General features: G+C 35.5%; 2 protein-coding genes across 4 annotated transcripts; one reads left to right on the top strand and one right to left on the bottom strand.

Moving 5' to 3' along the window:
* Positions 1-326: 326 nt before the first annotated feature.
* LOC108686041 (nuclear pore complex protein Nup153) lies at positions 327-6,956 on the bottom strand. Its single transcript, XM_018191089.1, has 8 exons — positions 6,732-6,956; positions 5,614-5,901; positions 5,248-5,542; positions 4,709-4,929; positions 4,195-4,586; positions 988-4,108; positions 704-831; positions 327-628 (listed from the first exon to the last, which is right to left on the bottom strand). Exons 1-8 carry the CDS (start codon positions 6,804-6,806, stop codon positions 562-564), a joined length of 4,587 nt encoding a protein of 1,528 aa, XP_018046578.1. The 5' UTR covers positions 6,807-6,956; the 3' UTR covers positions 327-561.
* A 414-nt stretch (positions 6,957-7,370) lies between these two features.
* On the top strand, positions 7,371-10,899 carry LOC108686012 (negative elongation factor D). 3 transcript variants are annotated; one of them, XM_018191048.1, is made up of 7 exons: positions 7,371-7,465; positions 8,014-8,989; positions 9,710-9,962; positions 10,028-10,238; positions 10,320-10,460; positions 10,529-10,658; positions 10,738-10,899. In XM_018191048.1, exons 2-7 carry the CDS (start codon positions 8,014-8,016, stop codon positions 10,770-10,772), a joined length of 1,746 nt encoding a protein of 581 aa, XP_018046537.1. In that variant the 5' UTR covers positions 7,371-7,465; the 3' UTR covers positions 10,773-10,899. The 3 variants fall into 3 exon arrangements, with proteins under 3 accessions (XP_018046537.1, XP_018046538.1, XP_018046539.1); XM_018191049.1 differs by having other exon boundaries at positions 7,948-8,989; XM_018191050.1 differs by lacking the exon at positions 10,738-10,899 and having other exon boundaries at positions 10,513-10,637.
* The last annotated feature ends 6 nt before the right edge of the window (positions 10,900-10,905 follow it).

Raw genomic sequence — 10,905 nt, 5'->3', positions numbered from 1 at the left:
GTGTTACGAGCTGTGACTGACTTATACTTACCTATAAATAGGTGGTAATTTCCCACTAATATTTCTTTTCAATTGCACACGTCAAGTGCTTATTAATTTTTTCTTTATCGAGGTACTTTTCGATTTCGGCAAATATGTATGTTATCTTGAGTACGTCATGTCATATACATCACGTCCAATTTTTGGTAAGGTCTTAGTAATGTAATGTCATCACGATTTACTGGCTTCATGCCAACTCCAAGATATTATTTTCATTATAACTTGTATAATTTAAATAATTTATAATTTACATTTCCTGCAGAGAGAGAGAGAGAGAGAGAGAGAGAGAGAGAGAGAGAGAGAGAGAGAGAACACAAGTGGTTGTACGCAAGCATATTCGGTTAGCTTTGAATTACTATATTACAAAGATGCTTGGTATATACCACCACACTGCAATTGATTGATGTATGACAGAATTTCATTGTACATCATTTTATATAACGGGCTTAACAAAGACACTCAGAAACACATACAGATGTAGACGCACCTGAGTGTATATGTGAACGTGTTGTCATATGCTCTCTACCGCACGCATCTTCGAAATGCTTTTTTGATTTTCCGTGGAGCTGCTGCCGATTGAGGTGGAGCGCTAAAAAAAAAAGATTAAGAATTTAATATGTATCCTATAAGTATAAATGCATAAACGTAAGATAAAGATATTTACTTAAATGCCGTTGGCGCACTTCCTTTGGTGAAATTGAACGAAGGCCGACTATTGGGATCGAAAGCCACTGCAGGAGTAGAAGCAGGAGAATTAAAATTGAATCCTCCGGGTGATGCAGATGTAGATGACTGCAACATTACAATCAATATCAATTTATTTGAAAGAAATATAAAAATACAGATCTTAGTGTGTATAATAAGTACTATATTAAAAAAATATCTTAACATTTTAAATATATATAAAATATATATAAAATATATATAAATAAAAATTTTTATATTTACCATTTCTCCAAAATTAAAACCTCCTGATGTCGCAGCAACTGAAGCAGTAGATCCAAAATTGAATCCTGTACTGGACGAAGGAGTAGATGAAAATGATGATGTTGCTGAAGTTTGTGGGTTTGCTTGTGGAGCACCGAATATCGGAGTAGCCGCTGTGCCTTGACCAAATGTTGCTGATGCTTCTTGTTTAGTAGATGGATTAAACGCAAAATTGGTGTTTGTTGGAGCGGAGTTAGCTCCAAATGTATCACTACCGAAAGTGTTATTACTATTCTGTGGTGTACTTGAATTACTACCAAACGTAAAGAGCGGCTTCGCAGGTGACGTGGCTGGATTAACATTTGCAGAGAAGTTAAATCCGCCGCTTGCCGACTGTTGCGATGAAGTCGAACCGAATGTGAATAAAGAAGAATTGTTCGATGCAGCATTAGTTTCGATGGGCTTGGTGGTAGTTGAAAACATAGTTCCAAAAGGTGTCGAAGTAACACTGTTGGACGGTGTGCCGAATGTTGATAGAGGATTTGCCGTGGGTGAATTGAATACGGGTAATTTCGTTTCCGGTGTAGCAAAAATTGGTGGTTTACTCTCGGTGTTACTGCCGAACGTTGGAACATTTCCTTTGTTCTCGGGAATAACGAATCCTGACGGTTTGCTGCCCGTCGTAGTGAATGATGACTGTTTGTCTGTGCCGAATGCTATGGTCGTCTTTGACTCATTGGTGAACAGCGATGTGGAACTTGAGATCGGAAAGAGTGGAGCGACTGGTGTATTGTTTATGGCTTTATTAGTAGGAGTAGTCTCGATTGCCTTCTCTCCAAACGACACGCTCGTGGATGTGGCAGATGATGTCGGAACTTGGCTAAAAGACGGTACTATAGTTGACTGAGATGTCGTCTTTGTATCGGAAAATGTGAAAGTAGGTTGAGCAAAAGTTGGAAGACAAGTAGTCGTTGCATTCGTGGAAGTTGTAGTAGCAGCGCTTACACTACTTGATATCCCGAATGAAAATGTCGGCTCCGATTTTGCATCTAATATATTCTTTGTAATATTTTTTTGCGTCAGTAACGATGGTAACGTCGTATTAGTGCTAGTTGATACTGCATCAATTGTTGCTGCTGACTTGGAGCTTTCTGTCACAGTGGTTGCAAAGGAAGTCTTTTTTGGGGAACTTTGAACACGCAGATTCTTGTTTGGAAAAGTAAATCCTGGTTTCTCATTTAAAAATCCTCCCATAAAGGAAAAAGAAGGAACAGTTGATGAAGCGCTGGACACAAAGCTTGTATTCTGTTTCTCACTTGTTATTGTTGTATTATCGCTTTTTGGCATACTGAAAAGCGTTTCCTGTTTAGATTCCTGATTTTGATTAGTAGATTCGGATTTTTCATAACTCTTCACATTGAGTACAAATCCTGTACTATTAGAAGAAGACATAGTGACACTATTAGTACTTTTAGCTGCTTCACTTACAACTTTATTCTCTTCCTTCGGAATGCCAAATGTAAACTGTGCCATATCACTATTCTGTTGTCCACTACCAAATTTAAATCCATTCAAAGGAGATGTTGTGTCGGATTTAGATTGATTGTCAGATTTATCTATACCAAACTTAAATCCACTTGGTTGATTAATTAAGTTTGTTGTATCAGACGGTACACCAAACTTAAACTGCAAGGTAGAACTACTCAATGAAGATTCGTTTGATTTTACAGTACCAGGTTTTGAAGCTTGACAAGCTACACATTCCATATGTTTTGCGTCATTTTGTAACAAGCATGAATCGCAAGTCCATGCACCTTCTGGTTTCTTAAATTTGTCTCCAAACCCATTACTTGAAGTCTGTTCCACTTTGCTCGGTTCTCCGATGGAATTAGGTTTAGGTGTGTTGCAACAAGGACAGGTGGCAACAGAACTATTATTTCTAACAAGGCATCCTGAACACTCCCAGGAATCTTTGCTTGGTTTAAATTTGTTCATTATTTCGGAATTTGATATTTCTTTCGTTGCCGTGACTTCTATACTAATGTTTAACTTTTGCGCAGATGACTCTGAGACATTATCCGCTGTTTTCGGTTTTGTTTTTACAGAAGTAGGTTTAGACGTATTGCAACAAGGACATGTAATAACGTTTGCGGCGTTTCTTAGTAAACAACCGGAGCATTCCCATGATCCTTCGGCTGGTTTAAACTTATCCATTAGATTAAAATGTTGAGATTTAACAGTTTGTTGTATCGCAGAACTACTTCCTGGTTTTGGTGTAGTGCATGCTACACACGTGCTATCATTCTGCTTGTTTCTTACGCAGCAAGTTATACACTCCCATTGATTCGTAGATAATTTAAACTGAGATCCGAAACAATCGGGCTCAATTGGCTTTGTTTCCACAACTGTATCTGTTATCGATGTTGAGAGCAATGAAGTTTTGTCATTAGGATTGAACCGAGGCATTTTACATGCAGTACATTGTTTGTCTGTACTATTGTTTCTAATCATACATTCACTACACTCCCAAGATAACTCCTTATCGTGCGTGCTTGTAATATCAGAATCTAAACTGATAGTTTTGTCAGTATGTGTTATTTCAGAAGATCCCGAGTTTGTCCGTCCAATTAAATTAGATTCTATTTTACTAGATTTGGAAAGTACATCCATAATATTTCCTGATTTTAATTCCTGCGGCACCATAGACACGTTTTTTGCTTTTGCTTTTAATCTGGGTGCTGTAGATGAGCCACTCCAAATGAAATTTGGTACGGATGTTACCGCACAATCAACAGTAAATTCCTTCTCTGTTAATGAATGTGAATCAGTCGAATTATTCGCGCAGTCTTCAGCGTTGAGTGGATTACTAAAAGTGAAATTGTTGACAGACTGCAAATTTTTCCCAACATCTGTTACTTTAATAGGGCTAGCAAATGTAAAAGAGTTTTCCTTATTTGCTACAGTTTTGCCTGCGGAATGTGAAACAGGGGGTGGTAAAGTAAAATTGAAATTAGGTAACGTTGTTATTGGCAGAGGTATGTTCGGCAGATTTACAGGCGCTACTGTTTCTTCTTGCTCTAAATTAATTTTAGATTTGCCCTTTAACTTGCCGCGGTACTTTTCACTATCGGTATCCTCCGTCCTAAAAAAAAATTTAAATATTATTTTTCTTTGGAAAATAGGGATGTGTATATTTACAACATACAAAACTACATTTGGTAAACATACCTCAGCCGATATTCTTGCGGAGGCGGAGGTGGATCACTACGAGCGGAAACGATCTTTCTAGCCATAAGAGTTGTATCTTGTAGCTTTTGTCTTCGCCTTAACTTCAATATATCGGGGACGGTTGGTACTATTAATTCACGCGTCAAATGACGCAGACCAATTCTAGCAGATGGATTTGGTATCTCTTCTCGTGCTCTTTTCCTATTCACCGAAGACACAGCATTACTTGTGTTTTTTAACGGAATTTTTTTCGCATCGGATACAGGTGAAGAAAAATGTTCTAATGCTTCCAATATCTTTTTGGCGGTTTGACTCATTCCCGATGAATCAACTCCTACTGCATCAGAAGGTTTAACTTCAACATTCGCCCTCCTTGGTACTTTAAGTTGTATCTAAAATAAATATATAATCTAGAGTGTAATCTATTATGTCAATAACTTATTATAACATATATAATTGTTTAAAATAATTCATACGAGGGAAACTTCCCTAAGAAAAAAATCAAGATACATACCTCGTTTGAATTGTTAAAAATATTACGATTTCGTTTATAAAGACCTGCTGCATTTGCACCCCCAAAAGTAATATTACCACTATAAAAAGGAGAAGATAGCGGAGATGCACGATCTGCAGCATTTGTTATAATTGATGCGTTAAAACTCGGTCTACGACTGCTTAAAGAATCGCGAGAATTACTGTCTAGAAACAAGGATCTTGGAGATTGTAAATGATTAGCTGAAACAAAAAGATAATACTTGTATAATATGTACTGACATTTTAATATTCTTTAAAAATAATTTTCAATCAAGTACAAAATGTAAGTAATTTAATTAACACATTTAATTAATCTTTATGGGACAGAAAAGCCACTAATATCGCTGAAACAATATTATTTGAAATAAAAAATACAAAAAAAATGAAAAATATGAATTAACAAATCTTATTCAAGAGAAAGCTGTAAGATTTAAAAAAAATCACTGTCCTCTAAAGATTAATCAATTTAATATTACATACTTACAATTCACTTTTAGACAATATATGATTTATACTCACTAAATGTCAATTTATCATCAAGATGCCTTTTTCTACTAGTAAACGTTGAACTGTACAACAAGTTTGATGGGCCTTCATGCCTATTTATCTGTGGAATAAGCGAACTGCATCCACTAGTACTTTCACTGGATTCTGAATTATCATCCATTCCATTTGCTACTCCATTATTAGTCGAAGTTAATGAATTTAAGTCAGACCTATGAGATGTTACAGTCCTAATGTCTGCTTGCACCGCAGGAGTAGAGGATATTAAACGACCTATTCCACTTGGTCCAGCTGTTGCAAAATCTTCCGTCTGTAAATAAGTTCTAATAAGCAAAATTCAACTATCTCCAAATATTTCATTGAACAAATTAGTTCAGTTACCATTTCATTATGAACGGAATATTGCTCTTTAGAGGGTTCAACTGTATTCAAAGCAGTTTTAACTCTCGTTTGTATAGAAAATGTGCCAGGTGGATGAATCACATCCATACGAATACGCGATCGTTTGCTAGGAGGTTGCTGCACATCATCCTCAAGTTCTGTTTCTTCAATATTCCTTCTATTTTCTAACGCATCCTCATTACTTTGAGAGGTATTGAACCACTTACTAATCCATGAGGACTGTGGTATAAAATCTGTCACCTTGGTTGCCATTTTTCTTACAAATGACTGTAAAGAATATAAATAAATAAATTATGAATACATGTATATCAAATTTATATAATCAATATTATAACATTTTATATCACAATTATTGATATTTCCTTTAGCATTAGATTCAAACATATCACAAGCAATATTAAAAATATTTGAATTCTATAAGATTTAAAATAAAAGCAAATAGCAAAAAATCTTATAAATTTGATGTAAAAATAACATCACGCTGTAAATTTTACCAAGTTTACACTTTTCATTTGATTAGATCGTAAGTATAAATATATTTTTCAAGCTATAATTTAAATCACATTATCGCATAACGTAACCGCAAAGATTCGCGCGAAGACCTACGCAGAGCGCGCGATGTTCAGTAAGAGGGGATGCCAGGAAGAGGGAAAGAGAAGGGAGAGAGAGAGAGAGAGAAAGAAAGAGAGAGAGAGAGAGAGACGCACAGCAAATACAATCCGCGTTTCTTAACTCCCGGAGGCTTACATGAACGGATGGGTGCACACCTTCGAGTCGCGCTTCAGCGATTGCCGTTCGTCAAGGTCATTTCACGACGGTTCATGCGCGAAATACAGAGAGGAAATTGAGAGGTTATCATCGGGCTCACTCACATAACCGTGACACCGTGGACATTGCGCGGGGGAACTACGTCGTAGGGAAAGGACGGGCATGCGAGACACCATGCGGCGAGGAGTCGGCGGTCGTCCTCGGTCCGATCGCCGTGTTACCCTGATGACGAAAGGGCGCGTGAAGGGCGCGGGGCCCATCTCTGTCACGGGCACAGGCACCCTCACGCTGCGGCGGTCGTCCGTCGCAGTAACGAGGTGGCTACTCACGTTGTTCGCGTCGTAGGGCTTCGCATTGCGCGACGACGGCCGCCTGCCGGCTGGATTGCCGCCTTCTCTGGGCATGATTAGCCGTTCTCACTCCCTGCACTCGTCGCTGTACGACGACCGTTACGAAACGCACACGCGCGTCGCAACCATCGCCTCCCTGGAAATTCGGTCACCGCCGGAACCGCGCACCACCTTTCTTATCTCCGGACGAGGGAGAGCCACGAGAGGGAATATGGCCGCACTCCGATCACCGCCACTGGGGCGCCAGTAGGCTTCCTTCAAATCGCGCTTGACTGCGCATGCCTTGCTCACGTGACGCGCGTATGACGCGCCTCATCGAGTCCGGCCAATCGGAGGAACGAGACTGGACTTTTTGCTTCTCGCACTTGATGTATCATGCACGTATTTTCAGAAAAGAAATTTCGAGAATATAAAGAAACTTAGGAAATATTCAGATGTGCAATCAGCTCAGGGAGCTCTTTTACTTGATTGATTATTTTAGGCTTTAACAAAATATGCCAATCAGATAAAAGAGCTCACCAATATCGCTTGTTGAAAAGCTTCCTGCTGTCATTAGTGGATAGTTGTTAGTAGTTAGTGTAACCGCTACAATCAATAGTGTCAGCACTGTTGGTAGTTGGCCACGATTTGACGCGGTTAGCGTTAGTCGAGTATAATTATAATAGTCAAGTATAATTCGTGTATAGCGTGGCATTTTGCTTTATTTGAGAAAGGTTTGTAAATAATAATATTCTTTAATTTATTAGTAATGTTTTACAGATATTTCTCTTATTTGAAACCTTGTAATACATTTGGAAGTAAAGAACTTGCTATAAAGATGTTCACTATTTTATGAATTATACATAAGTATTCATAAGTATACATAAGTATACATAAGTATCTTCTTTTTAGTTTAAACTTCTCCATGATTTATCTTTCTTATCTTTCTCTCCATATTGAAGAAAGAAATGAAAAGAAATGTACAAGATGTTCAATTAGAAAGAATAGATTTATAATCTTTCTTAACTTATATATTTATATGTTTTGTAATATTATCTTTAAATATATTATTAAGGATTATTTATAAGAAAGACTGATAAATAATTGTATTTTTATATATATAATTTTATTTCAATTATACATGTAAGAATACAATTATATTGTTTGTAATGACGAAAAGTTCTTTGAATTTATGGTTTATATCTTGAAATTTTAGAAAACTATGCAACGTACATATTGTATATGCATTAATATATTAATGTCTAATACAATTAATGTATAGATGGAGACTGATTATGATGATGATCATGGTGGTTGGAGAGACGAGAGGAATCGGAGCACTGATGAATGTAGTGGCGAAGATACATTCGATAATCCACAGGAAGTATTGAATGAATGCTTGGATAAATTCAAAACAGCTGATTATATTATGGAACCTGGCATTTTCGTCCAACTTAAAAGATACTTTCAAGCTGGAGGCAATCCTGAACAAGTTATAGAATTGTTGTCCAAAAATTATACAGCTTGTGCACAGATGGCGAACCTTCTTGCAGAATGGTTGATCCTTGCTGGAGTAAAAGTCACTGACGTGCAAGCGATGGTCGAAAATAATTTGAAAGATATGATACTTAAAAATTTTGATCCTAAAAAAGCAGACAAGATTTTTACGGAAGAGGGTGAAACTCCTGCCTGGTTAACTGAAATGATACAACATCCTACCTGGCGATCTCTTATTTATAGGCTTGCAGAGGAATACCCAGATTGTTTAATGTTAAATTTTACTATCAAACTTATATCTGATGCTGGGTTCCAAGGAGAAATTACAAGCATTTCAACTGCAGCTCAGCAAATTGAGGTCTTTTCACGCGTATTGAAGACCGCGATTGCTGGATTTCTTCAAAATACAGAAAACTGGCAGTCTAGCATACAAGAATGTGCAAAAATGGTGTGTCATGGTCAACATACTTATGTATACAGTCAAGTTTTATTGCAAATCCTTGCGCAAGAATCCCGCGGTGGTTTCATGATGAAAAGACTTTCCCAAGAAATCACTAAGTGCGCACAACAAGATCGACATGATGTCACACCGATAACAATGGCCTTAAATGGTGCTGCTAGCAGTCCTGGAGCATGTCAAGCATTAGCATCCATGTTATCAAGAAATAGTTTAAATCCCGCTGATATCACAGTCTTATTTAGAAATTATTCCACAACAGAGTCACCTCCTATTGAACTGTTGCGCAATCCACAATTTTTAGGTAAATTAAAACTATTTACAATAATAAGAATTTCAGTTTTCTTCCTTTTTTATAGATTTGTTTTTTTACTGAATCATAATTTATAATAAAATCAATATATTATTTTATAAGTTACTTTGATTTAGTTATTTATTTTACAATGACTATGTTTATACATTATCATTTTATTATAATTAATTTAATCATTAATCAGATTTTATTATAATTAATTCAGTTTTTCAATGTCTTAGAGAAACTAGTTGGCTTAATGAAACAGCAGATGTTAAGGGGAAAACCTGAATTCGATTTTTACTTCTGTATATAATATAAAAAAAATTAATTAGAAAAATATTCCATTGACTGTCATATGTTTATATGACACCATTAATTATGTTTATAACATTAGTAGTTATTAATTGATGTAAAATGTCATATAAATGCCAATTAAGTCCAATTTTATGATATAAAATTAAATTTTACTAGTATTTATACATTTTATATCAGTAGTTAATAATTATGGATGCTATTAAACCTATAATGATGATAATGTATAAATGTAGTTAATGGAATATTTTTCTAATTAACATTTCTTGTATTATATGTAGAGGTAGGACTAAGAATCAGATCCAGATCTAAATTTTTCCCTTAACAGTAATCTACTATTTCATTAAGCCATTTAGCTTTCTTAAGAAATCAAAAAATTGAACTTTATAATAAAATTTTGTGTATTCTTTCTTGCAGAATTACTAGTCGATGCGCTTTTTAAACCCGGCGTAAAGTTAAATCCTGAACACAAATCAAAATATATATATTTATTAGCTTATGCAGCAAGTGTATGTGAAATAATCCCTAAAAAAAGCAATATCCGCAAAATTAATAAGGATGAGTTGAAAACGACTATTCAGGCAATTGAGAAGGTGCACAATATATGTAATGTAAATAAAGGCTCGACGGAGTTAATAGCAGAGTTGCACACTTTATATCAATGCATACGGTAACTATTGATTTCGGATATTTTTTTTCCATATCAGGGAAAAAAAACATTTTTATAAATTACAGATTTCCTGTTGTAAGCGTGGGTATAATACGATGGGTAGAGTGCACTGTGACCGAACCATCATACTTCAAATTATGTACAGAGCATTGCCCTGTACATCTCGCTTTACTGGATGAGGTTGTAGCTTGTCATCCTTTGTTACATCCAAAAATACTAAGATTACTTGTGCACTTGTTTGAAAGTAAACAAGACGAATTAGAGATACTTGTACAAGTAAGCATATTTCATGTAGTATTAATTAAAAGATGAACAGCTATCAATATTTTTATGTGAACAATTTTTTTCTATGTCTAGCTGGAAATGAAAAAAATGTTAATCGATAGAATGGTGAATTTACTAAGCAGAGGTTGCGTAGTACCAGTTGTATGCTATATTAAGCAATGTTGGCAACGTGGAGATACAGATGTATCTTTAATCAGATACTTTGTTACTGAGGTAAATTAATATCGTTTTTTAATCATTATATCGATATTTTATATCGAAATAGATATTTATAATGCTAGGTCTTGGAAGCGATAGCTCCTCCATATACAGCTGAATTTGTACAATTATTTTTACCAATGGTTGAAAATGAAGAGATTACTGGAACTATGCGTGGAGAAAATGAAAACGATCTAGTTTCCGAATTTATTAGTAAATATGATGTTTAAAAATTATTAGTAGTACTTTTTGTACTTTTACATATAAAAAATAAATGCATCTTATTTTTTAGTTCACTGCAAGACACACTGTTCTGTTGTAAGATGACGGTATAAAAATTAATCATGGGGAGGACAAATCAAAGAAAAATGACAGTGCGAAGAATATTTTTATTTTGTATAGAGATGGAGATCTTCATATATACTTATGGCTATAAATATATGTATACTGGATGAATTCT

The sequence above is a fragment of the Atta colombica genome, unplaced genomic scaffold (assembly GCF_001594045.1).
Source record: "Atta colombica isolate Treedump-2 unplaced genomic scaffold, Acol1.0 scaffold163, whole genome shotgun sequence".
Taxonomy (NCBI): Eukaryota; Metazoa; Arthropoda; class Insecta; order Hymenoptera; family Formicidae; genus Atta; species Atta colombica.
The sequence above is the reverse complement of the archived record's forward strand: the minus strand, read 5'-3'. Positions and strand labels throughout refer to the sequence as shown.